This window comes from Coregonus clupeaformis, chromosome 7 (genome assembly GCF_020615455.1).
Source record: "Coregonus clupeaformis isolate EN_2021a chromosome 7, ASM2061545v1, whole genome shotgun sequence".
Classification (NCBI taxonomy): Eukaryota; Metazoa; Chordata; class Actinopteri; order Salmoniformes; family Salmonidae; genus Coregonus; species Coregonus clupeaformis.
The window spans coordinates 52436073-52463462 of NC_059198.1; the positions used below are offsets into that span (position 1 = coordinate 52436073).

At 40.3% G+C, this 27390-nt stretch overlaps 1 protein-coding gene across 1 annotated transcript in view; it reads right to left on the reverse strand.

Moving 5' to 3' along the window:
- The window catches only part of LOC121556450 (1-phosphatidylinositol 4,5-bisphosphate phosphodiesterase delta-1), a 112655-nt gene that overhangs the window by 4991 nt on the left and 80274 nt on the right, over window positions 1-27390 (reverse strand). The window contains exon 13 of the mRNA XM_041870348.2: window positions 1390-1568. Within this exon, the coding sequence (XP_041726282.1) occupies window positions 1390-1568 (179 nt within the window). The remainder of the gene's footprint in view (window positions 1-1389; window positions 1569-27390) is intronic.

The following is a 27390-nucleotide window of genomic DNA, read 5'->3' on the forward strand; positions in this document are numbered from 1 at the left end:
GGTCTATGAAAGCCTAATGACTAAGGATATTTCAACGCAGCATTGATCTGATGTACTGTAGTGGAGTACACAACATAATGAATCTCTCTTGAACCACATCTCAACTCTCAATTCAATCAAATCTCTTCAACCATATCTCAACTCTTAATTCAATCAAATCTCTTGAACCACATCTCAACTCTCAATTCAATCAAATCTCTTGAACCATATCTCAACTCTCAATTCAATCAAATCTCTTGAACCATATCTCAACTCTCAATTCAATCAAATCTCTTGAACCACATCTCAACTCTCAATTCAATCAAATCTCTTGAACCATATCTCAACTCTCAATTCAATCAAATCTCTTGAACCACATCTCAACACTCAATTCAATCAAATCTCTTGAACCATATCTCAACTTAATTCAATCAAATCTCTTGAACCACATCTCAACTCTCAATTCAATCAAATCTCTTGAACCATATCTCAACTCTTAATTCAATCAAATCTCTTGAACCACATATCAACTCTCAATTCAATCAAATCTCTTGAACCATATCTCAACTCTCAATTCAATCAAATCTCTTGAACCATATCTCAACTCTTAATTCAATCAAATCTCTTGAACCACATCTCAACTCTCAATTCAATCAAATCTCTTCAACCATATCTCAACTCTTAATTCAATCAAATCTCTTGAACCATATCTCAACTCTCAATTCAATCAAATCTCTTGAACCATATCTCAACTCTTAATTCAATCAAATCTCTTGAACCACATCTCAACTCTCAATTCAATCAAATCTCTTGAACCACATCTCAACTCACAATTCAATCAAATCTCGTGAATCATATTTGACATTTTATATTTTAGTCATTTAGCAGACGCTCTTATCCAGAGCGACTTACAGTTAGTGAGTGCATACATGTATTTTTTTTATATATTTTTTTTATACTTGAACTCTCAATTCAATAAAATCCCTTGAACCAAATCTAAACTCTCAATTCAATCAAATCTTATCATTTGAAGCAATGACACACAATTCCTCTTAGTAGTGTTAATAAAAAAACGTCTGATAAAAGTTCAAAAGGAGCCTTGTAGGTGGCAACAATAAAACCACTTCTCTGACTATAAGATATAAAATAAAATGAATAACACAACATAAAGGTACTGCACGGAAACTAATCTAATTTATGTTATCAGAAGACTATTTTCCTTCCTCAATATATTGCTATTTTATGAATCAATGTACCCTTCTCTCTAGTAGTCGTCACTGTGTTTTACTAGTAGCTATTATAATACACTTTAGTGCTATTACACTCATATAAAACACTATATTATCATATATAATTCAATAAAATACATACACACTATAATATATAACACACTATAGCAAGGTTTCTCACCATGACGTGGAAGGCCTTGTGTTTGATCCAGGGTCCCTTGGTGAGGGTCGCAGGGTTGAACTCTGACCCGGCGTATCTCTGGAAGTCAGGCTTTAGGACGTATCCACTCAGCCCGTTGGACCGGAACCGGCCCTGGTTCAGGTCCATCTCCTTAGAGGGAGTCTGGAAGTTCAGCGCCACTGGAGAGAAAAAAAAAACTATCAATAAAGCATCTTCATGCATTTATAGAGAAAGAGGAATCATGTGACACCTTTACGTAGAGAAATTGGTCATCTCAATATTATCACAGGATTCATAAATATAAGTCTAATTCACAAGATATTACCTATCTGACTGATGGTAGTAGGTCTACTGTAACTATCTGACAGATGGTAGTAGGTCTACTGTAACTATCTGACAGATGGTAGTAGGTCTACTGTAACTATCTGAGGTAGTAGGTATTAATCTGAAGATGGTAGTAGGTCTACTGTAACTATCTGATAGATGGTAGTAGGTCTACTGTAACTATCTGACTAGATGGTAGTAGGTCTACTGTAACTATCTGACTAGATGGTAGTAGGTCTACTGTAACTATCTGAGGTAGATGGTAGTAGGTCTACTGTAACTATCTGATAGATGGTAGTAGGTCTACTGTAACTATCTGACAGATGGTAGTAGGTCTACTGTAACTATCTGATAGATGGTAGTAGGTCTACTGTAACTATCTGACAGATGGTAGTAGGTCTACTGTAACTATCTGATAGGGGAGATGGTAGTAGGTCTACTGTAACTATCTGACAGATGGTAGTAGGTCTACTGTAACTATCTGACTGATGGTAGTAGGTCTACTGTAACTATCTGATAGGGGAGATGGTAGTAGGTCTACTGTAACTATCTGATAGATGGTAGTAGGTCTACTGTAACTATCTGATAGGGGAGATGGTAGTAGGTCTACTGTAACTATCTGATAGATGGTAGTAGGTCTACTGTAACTATCTGATAGATGGTAGTAGGTCTACTGTAACTATCTGATAGATGGTAGTAGGTCTACTGTAACTATCTGATAGATGGTAGTAGGTCTACTGTAACTATCTGATAGATGGTAGTAGGTCTACTGTAACTATCTGACTGATGGTAGTAGGTCTACTGTAACTATCTGATAGATGGTAGTAGGTCTACTGTAACTATCTGATAGATGGTAGTAGGTCTACTGTAACTATCTGACAGATGGTAGTAGGTCTACTGTAACTATCTGATAGATGGTAGTAGGTCTACTGTAACTATCTGAGTAGATGGTAGTAGGTCTACTGTAACTATCTGACAGATGGTAGTAGGTCTACTGTAACTATCTGAGCAGATGGTAGTAGGTCTACTGTAACTATCTGATAGATGGTAGTAGGTCTACTGTAACTATCTGACAGATGGTAGTAGGTCTACTGTAACTATCTGATAGATGGTAGTAGGTCTACTGTAACTATCTGACAGATGGTAGTAGGTCTACTGTAACTATCTGAAGGGAGATGGTAGTAGGTCTACTGTAACTATCTGATAGATGGTAGTAGGTCTACTGTAACTATCTGATAGATGGTAGTAGGTCTACTGTAACTATCTGATAGATGGTAGTAGGTCTACTGTAACTATCTGATAGATGGTAGTAGGTCTACTGTAACTATCTGATAGATGGTAGTAGGTCTACTGTAACTATCTGATAGATGGTAGTAGGTCTACTGTAACTATCTGATAGATGGTAGTAGGTCTACTGTAACTATCTGATGAGATGGTAGTAGGTCTACTGTAACTATCTGATAGATGGTAGTAGGTCTACTGTAACTATCTGATGGGAGATGGTAGTAGGTCTACTGTAACTATCTGATAGATGGTAGTAGGTCTACTGTAACTATCTGATGGAGATGGTAGTAGGTCTACTGTAACTATCTGATAGATGGTAGTAGGTCTACTGTAACTATCTGATGGGAGATGGTAGTAGGTCTACTGTAACTATCTGATAGATGGTAGTAGGTCTACTGTAACTATCTGACAGATGGTAGTAGGTCTACTGTAACTATCTGATGGGAGATGGTAGTAGGTCTACTGTAACTATCTGATAGATGGTAGTAGGTCTACTGTAACTATCTGATAGGAGATGGTAGTAGGTCTACTGTAACTATCTGATGGATGGTAGTAGGTCTACTGTAACTATCTGATAGATGGTAGTAGGTCTACTGTAACTATCTGATAGGGAGATGGTAGTAGGTCTACTGTAACTATCTGACAGATGGTAGTAGGTCTACTGTAACTATCTGACTAGATGGTAGTAGGTCTACTGTAACTATCTGATAGATGGTAGTAGGTCTACTGTAACTATCTGATAGAGATGGTAGTAGGTCTACTGTAACTATCTGATAGATGGTAGTAGGTCTACTGTAACTATCTGATGAGATGGTAGTAGGTCTACTGTAACTATCTGACAGATGGTAGTAGGTCTACTGTAACTATCTGATTGATGGTAGTAGGTCTACTGTAACTATCTGATGGGGAGATGGTAGTAGGTCTACTGTAACTATCTGATAGATGGTAGTAGGTCTACTGTAACTATCTGATAAGGGGAGATGGTAGTAGGTCTACTGTAACTATCTGACAGATGGTAGTAGGTCTACTGTAACTATCTGATAGATGGTAGTAGGTCTACTGTAACTATCTGATAGATGGTAGTAGGTCTACTGTAACTATCTGACAGATGGTAGTAGGTCTACTGTAACTATCTGACAGATGGTAGTAGGTCTACTGTAACTATCTGATAGGGGAGATGGTAGTAGGTCTACTGTAACTATCTGATAGATGGTAGTAGGTCTACTGTAACTATCTGACAGATGGTAGTAGGTCTACTGTAACTATCTGATAGATGGTAGTAGGTCTACTGTAACTATCTGATAGGGGAGATGGTAGTAGGTCTACTGTAACTATCTGATAGATGGTAGTAGGTCTACTGTAACTATCTGATAGATGGTAGTAGGTCTACTGTAACTATCTGATAGATGGTAGTAGGTCTACTGTAACTATCTGATAGGGGAGATGGTAGTAGGTCTACTGTAACTATCTGATAGGGGAGATGGTAGTAGGTCTACTGTAACTATCTGATAGGGGAGATGGTAGTAGGTCTACTGTAACTATCTGATAGATGGTAGTAGGTCTACTGTAACTATCTGATAGATGGTAGTAGGTCTACTGTAACTATCTGACAGATGGTAGTAGGTCTACTGTAACTATCTGACAGATGGTAGTAGGTCTACTGTAACTATCTGACTAGATGGTAGTAGGTCTACTGTAACTATCTGATAGATGGTAGTAGGTCTACTGTAACTATCTGACAGATGGTAGTAGGTCTACTGTAACTATCTGATAGGGGAGATGGTAGTAGGTCTACTGTAACTATCTGATAGATGGTAGTAGGTCTACTGTAACTATCTGATAGGGGAGATGGTAGTAGGTCTACTGTAACTATCTGATAGGGGAGATGGTAGTAGGTCTACTGTAACTATCTGACAGATGGTAGTAGGTCTACTGTAACTATCTGACAGATGGTAGTAGGTCTACTGTAACTATCTGATAGATGGTAGTAGGTCTACTGTAACTATCTGATAGATGGTAGTAGGTCTACTGTAACTATCTGATAGATGGTAGTAGGTCTACTGTAACTATCTGACAGATGGTAGTAGGTCTACTGTAACTATCTGATGAGATGGTAGTAGGTCTACTGTAACTATCTGATAGATGGTAGTAGGTCTACTGTAACTATCTGACAGATGGTAGTAGGTCTACTGTAACTATCTGACAGATGGTAGTAGGTCTACTGTAACTATCTGATAGATGGTAGTAGGTCTACTGTAACTATCTGACTAGATGGTAGTAGGTCTACTGTAACTATCTGATAGATGGTAGTAGGTCTACTGTAACTATCTGATAGAGATGGTAGTAGGTCTACTGTAACTATCTGACAGATGGTAGTAGGTCTACTGTAACTATCTGACTGAGATGGTAGTAGGTCTACTGTAACTATCTGACAGATGGTAGTAGGTCTACTGTAACTATCTGACTAAGATGGTAGTAGGTCTACTGTAACTATCTGATAGATGGTAGTAGGTCTACTGTAACTATCTGACAGATGGTAGTAGGTCTACTGTAACTATCTGATAGATGGTAGTAGGTCTACTGTAACTATCTGACAGATGGTAGTAGGTCTACTGTAACTATCTGATAGATGGTAGTAGGTCTACTGTAACTATCTGACAGATGGTAGTAGGTCTACTGTAACTATCTGATAGATGGTAGTAGGTCTACTGTAACTATCTGATAGGGGAGATGGTAGTAGGTCTACTGTAACTATCTGATAGATGGTAGTAGGTCTACTGTAACTATCTGATAGGGGAGATGGTAGTAGGTCTACTGTAACTATCTGACAGATGGTAGTAGGTCTACTGTAACTATCTGATAGAGATGGTAGTAGGTCTACTGTAACTATCTGATAGATGGTAGTAGGTCTACTGTAACTATCTGACAGATGGTAGTAGGTCTACTGTAACTATCTGACTAGATGGTAGTAGGTCTACTGTAACTATCTGACAGATGGTAGTAGGTCTACTGTAACTATCTGACAGATGGTAGTAGGTCTACTGTAACTATCTGACAGATGGTAGTAGGTCTACTGTAACTATCTGATAGATGGTAGTAGGTCTACTGTAACTATCTGACTGATGGTAGTAGGTCTACTGTAACTATCTGATAGATGGTAGTAGGTCTACTGTAACTATCTGACAGGATGGTAGTAGGTCTACTGTAACTATCTGATAGATGGTAGTAGGTCTACTGTAACTATCTGATAGATGGTAGTAGGTCTACTGTAACTATCTGACAGAGATGGTAGTAGGTCTACTGTAACTATCTGACAGATGGTAGTAGGTCTACTGTAACTATCTGATAGATGGTAGTAGGTCTACTGTAACTATCTGACAGATGGTAGTAGGTCTACTGTAACTATCTGACTAGAGATGGTAGTAGGTCTACTGTAACTATCTGACTAGATGGTAGTAGGTCTACTGTAACTATCTGATAGATGGTAGTAGGTCTACTGTAACTATCTGACAGATGGTAGTAGGTCTACTGTAACTATCTGATAGATGGTAGTAGATCTACTGTAACTATCTAATAGATGGTAGTAGGTCTACTGTAACTATCTGATGGATGGTAGTAGGTCTACTGTAACTATCTGACGATGGTAGTAGGTCTACTGTAACTATCTGACTAGATGGTAGTAGGTCTACTGTAACTATCTGATAGATGGTAGTAGGTCTACTGTAACTATCTGATAGGGGAGATGGTAGTAGGTCTACTGTAACTATCTGATAGATGGTAGTAGGTCTACTGTAACTATCTGATAGGGGAGATGGTAGTAGGTCTACTGTAACTATCTGATAGAGATGGTAGTAGGTCTACTGTAACTATCTGATAGATGGTAGTAGGTCTACTGTAACTATCTGATAGGGAGATGGTAGTAGGTCTACTGTAACTATCTGATAGATGGTAGTAGGTCTACTGTAACTATCTGATGAGATGGTAGTAGGTCTACTGTAACTATCTGATAGATGGTAGTAGGTCTACTGTAACTATCTGATAAGATGGTAGTAGGTCTACTGTAACTATCTGATAGATGGTAGTAGGTCTACTGTAACTATCTGACAGATGGTAGTAGGTCTACTGTAACTATCTGATAGATGGTAGTAGGTCTACTGTAACTATCTGATAGATGGTAGTAGGTCTACTGTAACTATCTGACAGATGGTAGTAGGTCTACTGTAACTATCTGATAGATGGTAGTAGGTCTACTGTAACTATCTGACTGATGGTAGTAGGTCTACTGTAACTATCTGATAGATGGTAGTAGGTCTACTGTAACTATCTGATAGATGGTAGTAGGTCTACTGTAACTATCTGACAGATGGTAGTAGGTCTACTGTAACTATCTGACAGATGGTAGTAGGTCTACTGTAACTATCTGATAGATGGTAGTAGGTCTACTGTAACTATCTGACAGATGGTAGTAGGTCTACTGTAACTATCTGATAGATGGTAGTAGGTCTACTGTAACTATCTGATAAGATGGTAGTAGGTCTACTGTAACTATCTGATAGATGGTAGTAGGTCTACTGTAACTATCTGATAAGATGGTAGTAGGTCTACTGTAACTATCTGATAGATGGTAGTAGGTCTACTGTAACTATCTGATAGATGGTAGTAGGTCTACTGTAACTATCTGATAGATGGTAGTAGGTCTACTGTAACTATCTGACAGATGGTAGTAGGTCTACTGTAACTATCTGACTAGATGGTAGTAGGTCTACTGTAACTATCTGATGGAGATGGTAGTAGGTCTACTGTAACTATCTGATAGATGGTAGTAGGTCTACTGTAACTATCTGATAGATGGTAGTAGGTCTACTGTAACTATCTGATGGGAGATGGTAGTAGGTCTACTGTAACTATCTGACTAGATGGTAGTAGGTCTACTGTAACTATCTGACAGATGGTAGTAGGTCTACTGTAACTATCTGATAGATGGTAGTAGGTCTACTGTAACTATCTGATAGATGGTAGTAGGTCTACTGTAACTATCTGATGAGATGGTAGTAGGTCTACTGTAACTATCTGATAGGGGAGATGGTAGTAGGTCTACTGTAACTATCTGACAGATGGTAGTAGGTCTACTGTAACTATCTGATAGATGGTAGTAGGTCTACTGTAACTATCTGATAGATGGTAGTAGGTCTACTGTAACTATCTGATAGATGGTAGTAGGTCTACTGTAACTATCTGATAGATGGTAGTAGGTCTACTGTAACTATCTGACTGAGATGGTAGTAGGTCTACTGTAACTATCTGATGAGATGGTAGTAGGTCTACTGTAACTATCTGATGGAGATGGTAGTAGGTCTACTGTAACTATCTGACAGATGGTAGTAGGTCTACTGTAACTATCTGACAGATGGTAGTAGGTCTACTGTAACTATCTGACAGATGGTAGTAGGTCTACTGTAACTATCTGATAGGGGATGGTAGTAGGTCTACTGTAACTATCTGACAGATGGTAGTAGGTCTACTGTAACTATCTGACTAAGATGGTAGTAGGTCTACTGTAACTATCTGATAAGATGGTAGTAGGTCTACTGTAACTATCTGATAGATGGTAGTAGGTCTACTGTAACTATCTGACAGATGGTAGTAGGTCTACTGTAACTATCTCGATAGATGGTAGTAGGTCTACTGTAACTATCTGATAGGGGAGATGGTAGTAGGTCTACTGTAACTATCTGATAGATGGTAGTAGGTCTACTGTAACTATCTGATAGATGGTAGTAGGTCTACTGTAACTATCTGATAGATGGTAGTAGGTCTACTGTAACTATCTGATAGATGGTAGTAGGTCTACTGTAACTATCTGATAGATGGTAGTAGGTCTACTGTAACTATCTGATAGATGGTAGTAGGTCTACTGTAACTATCTGACAGATGGTAGTAGGTCTACTGTAACTATCTGATAGATGGTAGTAGGTCTACTGTAACTATCTGATAGATGGTAGTAGGTCTACTGTAACTATCTGACAGATGGTAGTAGGTCTACTGTAACTATCTGACAGATGGTAGTAGGTCTACTGTAACTATCTGATAGATGGTAGTAGGTCTACTGTAACTATCTGATAGATGGTAGTAGGTCTACTGTAACTATCTGACTGATGGTAGTAGGTCTACTGTAACTATCTGACAGATGGTAGTAGGTCTACTGTAACTATCTGATAGATGGTAGTAGGTCTACTGTAACTATCTGATAAGGGGAGATGGTAGTAGGTCTACTGTAACTATCTGACAGATGGTAGTAGGTCTACTGTAACTATCTGATAGATGGTAGTAGGTCTACTGTAACTATCTGATAGATGGTAGTAGGTCTACTGTAACTATCTGACTGATGATAGTAGGTCTACTGTAACTATCTGATAGATGGTAGTAGATCTACTGTAACTATCTGACAGATGGTAGTAGATCTACTGTAACTATCTGACAGATGGTAGTAGGTCTACTGTAACTATCTGATAGGGGAGATGGTAGTAGGTCTACTGTAACTATCTGATAGATGGTAGTAGGTCTACTGTAACTATCTGATAGATGGTAGTAGGTCTACTGTAACTATCTGATAGATGGTAGTAGGTCTACTGTAACTATCTGACAGATGGTAGTAGGTCTACTGTAACTATCTGATAGATGGTAGTAGGTCTACTGTAACTATCTGATAGATGGTAGTAGGTCTACTGTAACTATCTGACAGATGGTAGTAGGTCTACTGTAACTATCTGATAGATGGTAGTAGGTCTACTGTAACTATCTGATAGATGGTAGTAGGTCTACTGTAACTATCTGACAGATGGTAGTAGGTCTACTGTAACTATCTGATAGATGGTAGTAGGTCTACTGTAACTATCTGATAGATGGTAGTAGGTCTACTGTAACTATCTGATAGATGGTAGTAGGTCTACTGTAACTATCTGATAGATGGTAGTAGGTCTACTGTAACTATCTGACAGATGGTAGTAGGTCTACTGTAACTATCTGACTGATGGTAGTAGGTCTACTGTAACTATCTGATAGATGGTAGTAGGTCTACTGTAACTATCTGATAGATGGTAGTAGGTCTACTGTAACTATCTGATAGGGGAGATGGTAGTAGGTCTACTGTAACTATCTGATAGGGAGATGGTAGTAGGTCTACTGTAACTATCTGATAGATGGTAGTAGGTCTACTGTAACTATCTGACTGATGGTAGTAGGTCTACTGTAACTATCTGATAGATGGTAGTAGGTCTACTGTAACTATCTGACTGATGGTAGTAGGTCTACTGTAACTATCTGATAGATGGTAGTAGGTCTACTGTAACTATCTGATAGATGGTAGTAGGTCTACTGTAACTATCTGACAGATGGTAGTAGGTCTACTGTAACTATCTGATAGATGGTAGTAGGTCTACTGTAACTATCTGATAGATGGTAGTAGGTCTACTGTAACTATCTGATAGATGGTAGTAGGTCTACTGTAACTATCTGATAGATGGTAGTAGGTCTACTGTAACTATCTGACAGATGGTAGTAGGTCTACTGTAACTATCTGATAGATGGTAGTAGGTCTACTGTAACTATCTGATAGATGGTAGTAGATCTACTGTAACTATCTGACAGATGGTAGTAGGTCTACTGTAACTATCTGACAGATGGTAGTAGGTCTACTGTAACTATCTGATAGGGGAGATGGTAGTAGGTCTACTGTAACTATCTGATAAGGGGAGATGGTAGTAGGTCTACTGTAACTATCTGACAGATGGTAGTAGGTCTACTGTAACTATCTGATAGGGGAGATGGTAGTAGGTCTACTGTAACTATCTGATAAGGGGAGATGGTAGTAGGTCTACTGTAACTATCTGACTGATGGTAGTAGGTCTACTGTAACTATCTGATAGATGGTAGTAGGTCTACTGTAACTATCTGACAGATGGTAGTAGGTCTACTGTAACTATCTGACAGATGGTAGTAGGTCTACTGTAACTATCTGATAGGGGAGATGGTAGTAGGTCTACTGTAACTATCTGATAGATGGTAGTAGGTCTACTGTAACTATCTGATAGATGGTAGTAGGTCTACTGTAACTATCTGATAGATGGTAGTAGGTCTACTGTAACTATCTGACAGATGGTAGTAGGTCTACTGTAACTATCTGATAGATGGTAGTAGGTCTACTGTAACTATCTGACAGATGGTAGTAGGTCTACTGTAACTATCTGACAGATGGTAGTAGGTCTACTGTAACTATCTGACAGATGGTAGTAGGTCTACTGTAACTATCTGACAGATGGTAGTAGGTCTACTGTAACTATCTGATAGATGGTAGTAGGTCTACTGTAACTATCTGATAGATGGTAGTAGGTCTACTGTAACTATCTGATAGATGGTAGTAGGTCTACTGTAACTATCTGACAGATGGTAGTAGGTCTACTGTAACTATCTGATAGGGGAGATGGTAGTAGGTCTACTGTAACTATCTGACAGATGGTAGTAGGTCTACTGTAACTATCTGACAGATGGTAGTAGGTCTACTGTAACTATCTGACTGATGGTAGTAGGTCTACTGTAACTATCTGACAGATGGTAGTAGGTCTACTGTAACTATCTGATAGATGGTAGTAGGTCTACTGTAACTATCTGATAGGGGAGATGGTAGTAGGTCTACTGTAACTATCTGACAGATGGTAGTAGGTCTACTGTAACTATCTGACTGATGGTAGTAGGTCTACTGTAACTATCTGACTGATGGTAGTAGGTCTACTGTAACTATCTGACAGATGGTAGTAGGTCTACTGTAACTATCTGACTGATGGTAGTAGGTCTACTGTAACTATCTGATAGATGGTAGTAGGTCTACTGTAACTATCTGATAGATGGTAGTAGGTCTACTGTAACTATCTGATAGATGGTAGTAGGTCTACTGTAACTATCTGATAGGGGAGATGGTAGTAGGTCTACTGTAACTATCTGATAGATGGTAGTAGGTCTACTGTAACTATCTGATAGATGGTAGTAGGTCTACTGTAACTATCTGATAGATGGTAGTAGGTCTACTGTAACTATCTGACTGATGGTAGTAGGTCTACTGTAACTATCTGATAGATGGTAGTAGGTCTACTGTAACTATCTGACAGATGGTAGTAGGTCTACTGTAACTATCTGACAGATGGTAGTAGGTCTACTGTAACTATCTGAGCAGATGGTAGTAGGTCTACTGTAACTATCTGATAGGGGAGATGGTAGTAGGTCTACTGTAACTATCTGATAAGGGGAGATGGTAGTAGGTCTACTGTAACTATCTGACAGATGGTAGTAGGTCTACTGTAACTATCTGATAGATGGTAGTAGGTCTACTGTAACTATCTGATAAGGGGAGATGGTAGTAGGTCTACTGTAACTATCTGACTGATGGTAGTAGGTCTACTGTAACTATCTGATAGATGGTAGTAGGTCTACTGTAACTATCTGACAGATGGTAGTAGGTCTACTGTAACTATCTGACAGATGGTAGTAGGTCTACTGTAACTATCTGATAGGGGAGATGGTAGTAGGTCTACTGTAACTATCTGATAGATGGTAGTAGGTCTACTGTAACTATCTGATAGATAGTAGTAGGTCTACTGTAACTATCTGATAGATGGTAGTAGATCTACTGTAACTATCTGACTGATGATAGTAGGTCTACTGTAACTATCTGATAGATGGTAGTAGATCTACTGTAACTATCTGACAGATGGTAGTAGATCTACTGTAACTATCTGACAGATGGTAGTAGGTCTACTGTAACTATCTGATAGATGGTAGTAGGTCTACTGTAACTATCTGATAGATGGTAGTAGGTCTACTGTAACTATCTGACAGATGGTAGTAGGTCTACTGTAACTATCTGATAGATGGTAGTAGTTCTACTGTAACTATCTGATAGATGGTAGTAGGTATACTGTAACTATCTGATAGGGGAGATGGTAGTAGGTCTACTGTAACTATCTGACAGATGGTAGTAGGTCTACTGTAACTATCTGACAGATGGTAGTAGGTCTACTGTAACTATCTGACTGATGGTAGTAGGTCTACTGTAACTATCTGATAGATGGTAGTAGGTCTACTGTAACTATCTGATAGATGGTAGTAGGTCTACTGTAACTATCTGACTAGAGATGGTAGTAGGTCTACTGTAACTATCTGATAGATGGTAGTAGGTCTACTGTAACTATCTGACAGATGGTAGTAGGTCTACTGTAACTATCTGACTGATGGTAGTAGGTCTACTGTAACTATCTGACTGATGGTAGTAGGTCTACTGTAACTATCTGACTGATGGTAGTAGGTCTACTGTAACTATCTGATAGATGGTAGTAGGTCTACTGTAACTATCTGACAGATGGTAGTAGGTCTACTGTAACTATCTGATAGATGGTAGTAGGTCTACTGTAACTATCTGACAGATGGTAGTAGGTCTACTGTAACTATCTGATAGATGGTAGTAGGTCTACTGTAACTATCTGACAGATGGTAGTAGGTCTACTGTAACTATCTGATAGGGGAGATGGTAGTAGGTCTACTGTAACTATCTGATAGATGGTAGTAGGTCTACTGTAACTATCTGATAGATGGTAGTAGGTCTACTGTAACTATCTGATAGATGGTAGTAGGTCTACTGTAACTATCTGACAGATGGTAGTAGGTCTACTGTAACTATCTGACAGATGGTAGTAGGTCTACTGTAACTATCTGATAGAGATGGTAGTAGGTCTACTGTAACTATCTGATAGATGGTAGTAGGTCTACTGTAACTATCTGTAGGAGATGGTAGTAGGTCTACTGTAACTATCTGACTGAGATGGTAGTAGGTCTACTGTAACTATCTGATAGATGGTAGTAGGTCTACTGTAACTATCTGATAGATGGTAGTAGGTCTACTGTAACTATCTGACAGATGGTAGTAGGTCTACTGTAACTATCTGACAGATGGTAGTAGGTCTACTGTAACTATCTGACTGATGGTAGTAGGTCTACTGTAACTATCTGACAGATGGTAGTAGGTCTACTGTAACTATCTGATAGATGGTAGTAGGTCTACTGTAACTATCTGACAGATGGTAGTAGGTCTACTGTAACTATCTGATAAGATGGTAGTAGGTCTACTGTAACTATCTGACTGATGGTAGTAGGTCTACTGTAACTATCTGATAGATGGTAGTAGGTCTACTGTAACTATCTGACTGATGGTAGTAGGTCTACTGTAACTATCTGATAGGGGAGATGGTAGTAGGTCTACTGTAACTATCTGATAGATGGTAGTAGGTCTACTGTAACTATCTGACAGATGGTAGTAGGTCTACTGTAACTATCTGATAGATGGTAGTAGGTCTACTGTAACTATCTGATAGATGGTAGTAGGTCTACTGCAACTATCTGACTGATGGTAGTAGGTCTACTGTAACTATCTGATGGGAGATGGTAGTAGGTCTACTGTAACTATCTGACAGATGGTAGTAGGTCTACTGTAACTATCTGATAGATGGTAGTAGGTCTACTGTAACTATCTGATAGATGGTAGTAGGTCTACTGTAACTATCTGACAGATGGTAGTAGGTCTACTGTAACTATCTGACTGATGGTAGTAGGTCTACTGTAACTATCTGATAGATGGTAGTAGGTCTACTGTAACTATCTGATAGGGGAGATGGTAGTAGGTCTACTGTAACTATCTGATAGATGGTAGTAGGTCTACTGTAACTATCTGATAGGGGAGATGGTAGTAGGTCTACTGTAACTATCTGACAGATGGTAGTAGGTCTACTGTAACTATCTGACTGATGGTAGTAGGTCTACTGTAACTATCTGACAGATGGTAGTAGGTCTACTGTAACTATCTGACTGATGGTAGTAGGTCTACTGTAACTATCTGACAGATGGTAGTAGGTCTACTGTAACTATCTGACAGATGGTAGTAGGTCTACTGTAACTATCTGACTGATGGTAGTAGGTCTACTGTAACTATCTGATAGGGGAGATGGTAGTAGGTCTACTGTAACTATCTGATAGATGGTAGTAGGTCTACTGTAACTATCTGACTGATGGTATTAGGTCTACTGTAACTATCTGATGGGGAGATGGTAGTAGGTCTACTGTAACTATCTGACGGATGGTAGTAGGTCTACTGTAACTATCTGACAGATGGTAGTAGGTCTACTGTAACTATCTGATAGATGGTAGTAGGTCTACTGTAACTATCTGATAGGGGAGATGGTAGTAGGTCTACTGTAACTATCTGATAGATGGTAGTAGGTCTACTGTAACTATCTGACAGATGGTAGTAGGTCTACTGTAACTATCTGATAGATGGTAGTAGGTCTACTGTAACTATCTGACTGGGGATGGTAGTAGGTCTACTGTAACTATCTGATAGATGGTAGTAGGTCTACTGTAACTATCTGACGGATGGTAGTAGGTCTACTGTAACTATCTGATAGATGGTAGTAGGTCTACTGTAACTATCTGATAGATGGTAGTAGATCTACTGTAACTATCTGACAGATGGTAGTAGGTCTACTGTAACTATCTGACTAGATGGTAGTAGGTCTACTGTAACTATCTGATAGATGGTAGTAGGTCTACTGTAACTATCTGACAGATGGTAGTAGGTCTACTGTAACTATCTGACTGATGGTAGTAGGTCTACTGTAACTATCTGACTGATGGTAGTAGGTCTACTGTAACTATCTGATAGATGGTAGTAGGTCTACTGTAACTATCTGACAGATGGTAGTAGGTCTACTGTAACTATCTGACTGATGATAGTAGGTCTACTGTAACTATCTGACAGATGGTAGTAGGTCTACTGTAACTATCTGACTGATGGTAGTAGGTCTACTGTAACTATCTGACTGATGGTAGTAGGTCTACTGTAACTATCTGACTGATGGTAGTAGGTCTACTGTAACTATCTGACAGATGGTAGTAGGTCTACTGTAACTATCTGATAGATGGTAGTAGGTCTACTGTAACTATCTGACTGATGGTAGTAGGTCTACTGTAACTATCTGATAGATGGTAGTAGGTCTACTGTAACTATCTGACGGATGGTAGTAGGTCTACTGTAACTATCTGATAGATGGTAGTAGGTCTACTGTAACTATCTGATAGATGGTAGTAGATCTACTGTAACTATCTGACAGATGGTAGTAGGTCTACTGTAACTATCTGACAGATGGTAGTAGGTCTACTGTAACTATCTGATAGATGGTAGTAGGTCTACTGTAACTATCTGACTGATGGTAGTAGGTCTACTGTAACTATCTGATAGATGGTAGTAGGTCTACTGTAACTATCTGACTGATGGTAGTAGGTCTACTGTAACTATCTGATAGATGGTAGTAGGTCTACTGTAACTATCTGATAGATGGTAGTAGGTCTACTGTAACTATCTGATAGATGGTAGTAGGTCTACTGTAACTATCTGACTGATGGTAGTAGGTCTACTGTAACTATCTGATAGATGGTAGTAGGTCTACTGTAACTATCTGACAGATGGTAGTAGGTCTACTGTAACTATCTGACTGATGGTAGTAGGTCTACTGTAACTATCTGATAGATGGTAGTAGGTCTACTGTAACTATCTGATAGGGGAGATGGTAGTAGGTCTACTGTAACTATCTGACAGATGGTAGTAGGTCTACTGTAACTATCTGACTGATGATAGTAGGTCTACTGTAACTATCTGACAGATGGTAGTAGGTCTACTGTAACTATCTGACTGATGATAGTAGGTCTACTGTAACTATCTGACAGATGGTAGTAGGTCTACTGTAACTATCTGACTGATGGTAGTAGGTCTACTGTAACTATCTGATAGATGGTAGTAGGTCTACTGTAACTATCTGACAGATGGTAGTAGGTCTACTGTAACTATCTGACTGATGGTAGTAGGTCTACTGTAACTATCTGATAGATGGTAGTAGGTCTACTGTAACTATCTGATAGATGGTAGTAGGTCTACTGTAACTATCTGACAGATGGTAGTAGGTCTACTGTAACTATCTGATAGATGGTAGTAGGTCTACTGTAACTATCTGACAGATGGTAGTAGGTCTACTGTAACTATCTGACAGATGGTAGTAGGTCTACTGTAACTATCTGATAGATGGTAGTAGGTCTACTGTAACTATCTGACTGATGGTAGTAGGTCTACTGTAACTATCTGATAGATGGTAGTAGGTCTACTGTAACTATCTGACGGATGGTAGTAGGTCTACTGTAACTATCTGATAGATGGTAGTAGGTCTACTGTAACTATCTGACTGATGGTAGTAGGTCTACTGTAACTATCTGATAGATGGTAGTAGGTCTACTGTAACTATCTGACGGATGGTAGTAGGTCTACTGTAACTATCTTATAGATGGTAGTAGGTCTACTGTAACTATCTGATAGATGGTAGTAGATCTACTGTAACTATCTGACAGATGGTAGTAGGTCTACTGTAACTATCTGACTGATGGTAGTAGGTCTACTGTAACTATCTGATAGATGGTAGTAGGTCTACTGTAACTATCTGACAGATGGTAGTAGGTCTACTGTAACTATCTGACTGATGATAGTAGGTCTACTGTAACTATCTGACTGATGGTAGTAGGTCTACTGTAACTATCTGATAGATGGTAGTAGGTCTACTGTAACTATCTGACAGATGGTAGTAGGTCTACTGTAACTATCTGACTAGATGGTAGTAGGTCTACTGTAACTATCTGACAGATGGTAGTAGGTCTACTGTAACTATCTGACAGATGGTAGTAGGTCTACTGTAACTATCTGACTAGATGGTAGTAGGTCTACTGTAACTATCTGACTAGATGGTAGTAGGTCTACTGTAACTATCTGACTAGATGGTAGTAGGTCTACTGTAACTATCTGATAGATGGTAGTAGGTCTACTGTAACTATCTGATAGATGGTAGTAGATCTACTGTAACTATCTGACAGATGGTAGTAGGTCTACTGTAACTATCTGACAGATGGTAGTAGGTCTACTGTAACTATCTGATAGATGGTAGTAGGTCTACTGTAACTATCTGACTGATGGTAGTAGGTCTACTGTAACTATCTGATAGATGGTAGTAGGTCTACTGTAACTATCTGACAGATGGTAGTAGGTCTACTGTAACTATCTGATAGATGGTAGTAGGTCTACTGTAACTATCTGATAGATGGTAGTAGGTCTACTGTAACTATCTGACAGATGGTAGTAGGTCTACTGTAACTATCTGACTGATGGTAGTAGGTCTACTGTAACTATCTGATAGATGGTAGTAGGTCTACTGTAACTATCTGACAGATGGTAGTAGGTCTACTGTAACTATCTGATAGGGGAGATGGTAGTAGGTCTACTGTAACTATCTGATAGGGGAGATGGTAGTAGGTCTACTGTAACTATCTGATAGATGGTAGTAGGTCTACTGTAACTATCTGATAGATGGTAGTAGGTCTACTGTAACTATCTGATAGGGGAGATGGTAGTAGGTCTACTGTAACTATCTGATAGATGGTAGTAGGTCTACTGTAACTATCTGATAGATGGTAGTAGGTCTACTGTAACTATCTGATAGATGGTAGTAGGTCTACTGTAACTATCTGATAGATGGTAGTAGGTCTACTGTAACTATCTGACTGATGGTAGTAGGTCTACTGTAACTATCTGATAGGGGAGATGGTAGTAGGTCTACTGTAACTATCTGACAGGGGAGATGGTAGTAGGTCTACTGTAACTATCTGACTGATGGTAGTAGGTCTACTGTAACTATCTGATAGGGGAGATGGTAGTAGGTCTACTGTAACTATCTGATAGATGGTAGTAGGTCTACTGTAACTATCTGATAGATGGTAGTAGGTCTACTGTAACTATCTGATAGGGGAGATGGTAGTAGGTCTACTGTAACTATCTGATAGATGGTAGTAGGTCTACTGTAACTATCTGACAGATGGTAGTAGGTCTACTGTAACTATCTGACTGATGGTAGTAGGTCTACTGTAACTATCTGACTGATGGTAGTAGGTCTACTGTAACTATCTGACTGATGGTAGTAGGTCTACTGTAACTATCTGATAGATGGTAGTAGGTCTACTGTAACTATCTGATAGATGGTAGTAGGTCTACTGTAACTATCTGATAGGGGAGATGGTAGTAGGTCTACTGTAACTATCTGATAGATGGTAGTAGGTCTCCTGTAACTATCTGACTGATGATAGTAGGTCTACTGTAACTATCTGACAGATGGTAGTAGGTCTACTGTAACTATCTGATAGATGGTAGTAGATCTACTGTAACTATCATGTCATGGATTACAAAAAAAACTGTAGCTGTAATCCGTAACTTTTTATAAAGCAGATACTTTTAAAAAATTAGAGTATTACTTCTAGGATTACTTTTAAATTCAGAAAGGATGTTTGGGCATTCGTTATTTCTCATTGATATTCAAATCAGCATTGAAAAAGGTGCAAGTTTAAGTTTGTTCTGCCTGAGTGAGTCTGACCACAAATCAAAGACCACTATGATGAGACACCAAATGCGTTTGATGGATCGCAGGAAAAGAGAAGTGGTGAAAAAAAAGTACCCAATTGTCATACTTGAGTAAAAGTAAAAATACCTTAATCGAAAATGACTCAAGTAAAAGTGAAAGTCACCTAGCAAAATACTACTTGAGTAAAAGTATTTGGTTTTAAATTTACTTAAGTGTATTTTAACAATTACATTTACTTTTGATACTTAAGTATATTTTAACAATTACATTTACTTTTGATACTTAAGTATCAATAGTAAAAGTTAAAGTATAAATCATTTCTCATTCCTTATATTAAGCAAACAATAATTGTTGTACTTTTTTTTTTTTACAACAGAACATCATTTACAAACAAAGCATTTGTGTTTAGTGAGTCCGCCAGATCAGAGGCAGTAGGGATGACCAGGGACCAGGGATAAGTGCGTTTATTGGACCATTTTCCTGTCCTGCTAAGCATTTGAAATGTAATGAGTACTTTTGGGTGTATGGAGTAAAACTTACATTATTTTCTTTAGGAAAGAAAAAGTCCAGGGTCTGTGTTCTTTTGCCCATCTTAATCTTTTCTTTTTATTGGCCAGTCTGAGATATGGCTTTTTCTTTGCAACTCTGCCTAGAAGGTCAGCATCAAGGAGTCGCCTCTTCACTGTTGACGTTGAGACTGGTGTTTTGCGGGTACTACTTAATGAAGCTGCCAGTTGAGGACCTGTGAGGCGTCTGTTTCTCAAACTAGACACTCTAATGTATTTCTCTTCTTGCTCAGTTGTGCACCGGGGCCTCCCACTCCTCTTTCTATTCTGGTTAGAGCCAGTTTGCGCTGTTCTGTGAAGGGAGTAATACACAGCGTTGTACGAGATCTTCAGTTTCTTGGCAATTTCTCGCATGGAATAGCCTCAGAACAAGAATAGACTGATGAGTTTCAGAAGAAAGTTATTCGTTTCTGGCCATTTTGAGCCTGTAATCGAACCCAAAGTTGCTGATGCTCCAGATACTCAACTAGTCTCAAGAAGGCCAGTTGTATTGCTTCTTTAATCAGCACAACAGTTTTCAGCTGTGCTAACATAATTGCAAAAGGGTTTTCTAATGATCAATTAGCCTTTTAAAATGATAAACTTGGATTAGCAAACACAACGTGCCATTGGAACACAGCACTGATGGTTGCTGATAATTGGCCTCTGTACACCTATGTAGATATTCCATAAAATATCTGCCGTTTCCAGCTACAATAGCCATTTACAACATTAACAATGTCTACATTGTATTTCTGATCAATTTGATGTTATTTTAATGGACAAAAAAATAGCTTTTCTTTCGAAAACAAGGACATTTCTGAGTGACCCCAAACTTTTGAACGGTAGTGTAGATGAAAAGGGAATGTCAGCTCACTGTTTTACTTCTCTCAAACTTGATATTTTAATTAAGTCTTGACTACTTCGCGATTGCATTGGGCAAACAAAACAACAACAAAACATATTTGAGAGGAGGGGAGGCTATGCCTGTTTTTTAATCCAATAAAACAAAATGGGAAAAAATATTAGTTTTTTATATTTATAAATATGAAGTATACAGGCACCAAAAGCACATTAGGCTACTCTTCTTCCATGCGCATATGGGCACCGTGCGTCTCATTTGGGCACTGTGCTGTCGGCATCAAAAGATTGTCCAATTTCAATAAACAATTGGACATAAGGATGATATCAGTGGTGTAGCCTACAGGAGGTCAGGATGATATCAGTGGTGTAGCCTACATGATGTAAGGATGATATCAGTGGTGTAGCCTATGGGAGGTAAGGATGATATCAGTGGTGTAGCCTACAGGAGGTCAGGATGATATCAGTGGTGTAGCCTACAGGAGGTCAGGATGATATCAGTGGTGTAGCCTACAGGAGGTCAGGATGATATCAGTGGTGTAGCCTACATGATGTAAGGATGATATCAGTGGTGTAGCCTATGGGAGGTAAGGATGATATCAGTGGTGTAGCCTACAGGAGGTCAGGATGATATCAGTGGTGTAGCCTACAGGAGGTCAGGATGATATCAGTGGTGTATCCTACAGGAGGTAAGGATGATATCAGTGGTGTAGCCTACAGGAGGTCAGGATGATATCAGTGGTGTAGCCTACAGGAGGTCAGGATGATATCAGTGGTGTAGCCTACAGGAGGTAAGGATGATATCAGTGGTGTAGCCTACAGGAGGTCAGGATGATATCAGTGGTGTAGCCTACAGGAGGTCAGGATGATATCAGTGGTGTAGCCTACAGGAGGTCAGGATGATATTGGTGGTGTAGCCTACAGGAGGTAAGGATGATATCAGTGGTGTAGCCTACAGGAGGTCAGGAAGATATCAGTGGTGTAGCCTACGGGAGGTCAGGATGATATCAGTGGTGTAGCCTACGGGAGGTAAGGATGATATCAATGGTGTAGCCTACGGGAGGTAAGGATGATTTCAGTGGTGTAGCCTACAGGAGGTCAGGATGATATCAGTGGTGTAGCCTACAGGAGGCAAGGATGATATCAGTGGTGTAGCCTACAGGAGGTCAGGATGATATCAGTGGTGTAGCCTACAGGAGGTAAAGATGATATCAATGGTGTAGCCTACAGGAGGTCAGGATGATATCAGTGGTGTAGCCTACCGGAGGTCAGGATGATATCAGTAGTGTAGCCTACAGGAAGTCAGGATGATATCAGTGGTGTAGCCTACGGGAGGTCAGGATGATATCAGTGGTGTAGCCTACAGGAGGTAAGGATGATATCAGTGGTGTAGCCTACAGGAGGTCAGGATGATATCAGTGGTGTAACCTACAGGAGGTCAGGATGATATCAGTGGTGTAGCCTACGGGAGGTCAGGGTGATATCAGAGGTGTAGCCTACAGGAGGTCAGGATGATATCAGTGGTGTAGCCTACAGGAGGTAAGGATGATATCAGTGGTGTAGCCTACAGGAGGTAGGGATGATATCAGTGGTGTAGCCTACAGGAGGTAAGAATGATATCAGTGGTGTAGCCTACAGGAGGTCAGGATGATATCAGTGGTGTAGCCTACAGGAGGTCAGGATGATATCAGTGGTGTAGCCTACAGGAGGTCAGGATGATATCAGTGGTGTAGCCTACAGGAGGTCAGGATGATATCAGTGGTGTAGCCTACCGGAGGTAAGGATGATATCAGTGGTGTAGCCTACAGGAGGTCAGGATGATATCAGTGGTGTAGCCTACAGGAGGTCAGGATGATATCAGTGGTGTAGTCTACAGGAGGTCAGGATGATATCAATGGTGTAGCCTACAGGAGGTCAGGATGATATCAGTGGTGTAGCCTACAGGAGGTCAGGATGATATCAGTGGTGTAGCCTACAGGAGGTCAGGATGATATCAGTGGTGTAGCCTACGGGAGGTCAGGATGATATCAGTGGCGTAGCCTACGGGAGGTAAGGATGATATCAATGGTGTAGCCTACGGGAGGTAAGGATGATTTCAGTGGTGTAGCCTACAGGAGGTCAGGATGATATCAGTGGTGTAGCCTACAGGAGGTCTGGATGATATCAGTGGTGTAGCCTACAGGAGGTCAGGATGATATCAGTGGTGTAGCCTACAGGAGGTCAGGATGATATCAATGGTGTAGCCTACAGGAGGTCAGGATGATATCAGTGGTGTAGCCTACCGGAGGTCAGGATGATATCAGTAGTGTAGCCTACAGGAGGTCAGGATGATATCAGTGGTGTAGCCTACGGGAGGTAAGGATGATATCAATGGTGTAGCCTACGGGAGGTAAGGATGATATCAGTGGTGTAGCCTACAGGAGGTCAGGATGATATCAGTGGTGTAGCCTACAGGAGGTCAGGATGTTATCAGTGGTGTAGCCTACAGGAGGTCAGGATGATATCAGTGGTGTAGCCTACGGGAGGTAAGGATGATATTAATGGTGTAGCCTACAGGAGGTCAGGATGATATCAGTGGTGTAGCCTACAGGAGGTCAGGATGATATCAGTGGTGTAGCCTACAGGAGGTCAGGATGATATCAGTGGTGTAGCCTACAGGAGGTCAGGATGATATCAGTGGTGTAGCCTACAGGAGGTCAGGATGATATCAGTGGTGTAGCCTACAGGAGGTCAGGATGATATCAGTGGTGTAGCCTACAGGAGGTAAGGATGATATCAGTGGTGTAGCCTACAGGAGGTCAGGATGATATCAGTGGTTGTGGTGGATGGCAATTTACACATGTATATGTGTTTTTTAACCCAATAATGGTCGAATTGAAGAAGTGTAAGCTACCTATCAATTCTTGTCTTTTCGACCAGGGGTGTATTCATTACGGAAATCGTTTACTGTTTAAGAAATAAGCTGAAGCGTTTATTGGAATGAGACTTGTCCTTGAGGCAGAACTTAGTGATTTCCTCTAGGTGGGCCAACAGAAAAGCCCAAATTGGCTATATTGTAAAAATTTCTGAAAATAAAGAAATAGCTTTTTGGTCTTAATTTAACGTTAGGGTTAGGCATCAGGGTTAGCGGCGTAGTTAAGGTTATGGTTAAGGATATTTTTAAAATCAGAATGTATGACTTGGTGTCTGTGACAGCTACTAACTCTCTAATATGCCATTTAGCAGACGCTTTTATCCAAAGCCACTTACAGTCATGTGTGCATACATTTTTACGTATGGGTGGTCCCGGGGGATCGAACCCACTACCCTGGTGTTACAAGCGCCGTGCTCTACCAGCTGAGCTACAGAGGACCGCTCTACACACACGTACATTATAATATTGTTGAATGGTGGTACTATACATTTTGTATTGTAGATACAGTTGAAGTCGGAAGTTTACATACACTTAGGTTGCAGTCATTAAAACTCGTTTTTCAACCACTCCACACATTTCTTGTTAACAAACTATAGTTTCGGCAAGTCGGTTAGGACGTCTACTTTGTGAATGACACAAGTCATTTTCCCACGTTCATCTGTACAAACAATGGTACGCAAGTATAAACACCATGGGACCACGCAGCCGTCATACCGCTCAGGAAGGAGACGCGTTCTGTCTCCTAGAGATTAACGTACTTTGGTGCAAAAAGTGCAAATCAATCCCAGAACAACAGCAAAGGACTTTGAAGATGCTGGAGGAAACAGGTACAAAAGTATCTATATCCACAGTAAAACTAGTCCTATATCAACATAACCTGAAAGGCCGCTCAGCAAGGAAGAAGCCACTGCTCCAAAACCGCCATAAAAAAGCCAGACTACAGTTTGCAACTGCACATGGGAACAAAGAGAGTACTTTTTGGAGAAATGTCCTCTGGTCTGATGAAACAAATATAGAACTGTTTGGCCATAATGATCATTGTTATGTTTGGAGGAAAAAGGGGGTCGCTTGCAAGCCGAAGAACACCATCCCAACCGTGAAGCACGGGGGTGGCAGCATCATGCTGTGGGGGTGCTTTGCTGCAGGAGGGACTGGTGCACTTCACAAAATAGATGGCATCATGAGGAAGGAAAATTATGTGGATATATTGAAGCAACATCTCAAGACATCAGTCAGGAAGTTAAAGCTTGGTCGCAAATGGGTCTTCCAAATGGACAATGACCCCAAGCACACTTCCAAAGTTGTGGCAAAATGGCTTAAGGACAACAAAGTCAAGGTATTGGAGTGGCCATCACACAGCCCTGACCTCAATCCTGTAGAAAATGTGTGGGGAGAACTGAAAAAGCGTGTGCGAGCAAGGAGGCCTACAAACCTGACTCAGTTACACCAGCTCTGTCAGGAGGAATGGGCCAAAATTCACACAACTTATTGTGGGAAGCTTGTGGAAGGCTACCCGAAACGTTTGACCCAAGTTAAACAATTTGAAGGCAATGCTACCAAATACGAATTGAGTGTATGTAAACTTCTGACCCACTGGGAATGTAATGAAATAAATAAAAGCTTAAATAAATCATTCTCTCTACTATTATTCTGACATTTCACATTCTTAAACTAAAGTGGTGATCCTAACTGAACTAAGACAGGGAATATTTACTAGGATTAAATGTCATGAATTGTGTGTCTGAGTTTAAATGTATTTGGCTAAGGTGTACGTAAACTTCCAACTTCAGCTGTATGTAGTGGTGTATTAATGTTATATGATGTACTGTTTTATCTTTTGTTTTATATGTAATGTAAGTGTCTTGATGTATTTGGACCCCAGGAAGAGTAGCTGCTGCCTTGGCAGGAACTAATGGGGATCCATAATAAACCCCAGGAAGAGTAGCTGCTGCCTTGGCAGGAACTAATGGGGATCCATAATAAACCCCAGGAAGAGTATCTGCTGCCTCGGCAGGAACTAATGGGGATCCATAATAAACCCCAGGAAGAGTAGCTGCTGCCTTGGCAGGAACTAATGGGGATCCATAATAAACCCCAGGAAGAGTATCTGCTGCCTCGGCAGGAACTAATGGGGATCCATAATAAACCCCAGGAAGAGTAGCTGCTGCCTTGGCAGGAACTAATGGGGATCCATAATAAACCCAAGGAAGAGTAGCTGCTGCCTTGGCAGGAACTAATGGGGATCCATAATAAACCCCAGGAAGAGTAGCTGCTGCCTTGGCAGGAACTAATGGGGATCCATAATAAACCCCAGGAAGAGTAGCTGCTGCCTTGGCAGGAACTAATGGAGATCCATAATAAACCCCAGGAAGAGCAGCTGCTGCCTTGGCAGGAACTAATTGGGATCCATAATAAACCCCAGGAAGAGTAGCTGCTGCCTTGGCAGGAACTAATGGGGATCCATAATAAACCCCAGGAAGAGTAGCTGCTGCCTTGACAGGAACTAATGGGGATCCATAATAAACCCCAGGAAGAGTATCTGCTGCCTCGGCAGGAACTAATGGGGATCCATAATAAACCCCAGGAAGAGTAGCTGCTGCCTTGGCAGGAACTAATGGGGATCCATAATAAACCCCAGGAAGAGTATCTGCTGCCTCGGCAGGAACTAATGGGGATCCATAATAAACCCCAGGAAGAGTAGCGCTGCCTTGGCAGGAACTAATGGGGATCCATAATAAACCCAAGGAAGAGTAGCTGCTGCCTTGGCAGGAACTAATGGGGATCCATAATAAACCCCAGGAAGAGTAGCTGCTTTCTTGGCAGGAACTAATGGGGATCCATAATAAACCCCAGGAAGAGTAGCTGCTGCCTTGGCAGGAACTAATGGGGATCCATAATAAACCCCAGGAAGAGTAGCTGCTGCCTTGGCAGGAAGTAATGGGGATCCATAATAAACCCCAGGAAGAGTAGCTGCTGCCTTGGCAGGAACTAATGGGGATCCATAATAAACCCCAGGAAGAGTAGCTGCTGTCATGGCAGGAACTAATGGGGATCCATAATAAACCCCAGGAAGAGTAGCTGCTGCCTTGGCAGGAACTAATGGGGATCCATAATAAACCCCAGGAAGAGTAGCTGCTGCCTTGGCAGGAACTAATGGGGATCCATAATAAACCCCAGGAAGAGTAGCTGCTGCCTCGGCAGGAACTAATGGGGATCCATAATAAACTCCAGGAAGAGTAGCTGCTGTCTTGACAGGAACTAATGAGGATCCATAATAAATACAAATACAAATAACCTGTTCCCCTTAAGAGGGAAATTAATAAGATTACGTTAAAATGTATATAGTAAGTATAAGCTGGAAGTAGAAGCCTAAGTGTTGTTGTTCACTAGGGGTTGGAAAGCAATAAAGGAAAATATATTTTAAAAAAGGATATGTATATATAGAAAAAAAACATATGGGGGATTACGTTACTTAGTTTGGGTAATCCAAAAGTTACATTACTGATTACAATTTTGGACAGGTAACTAC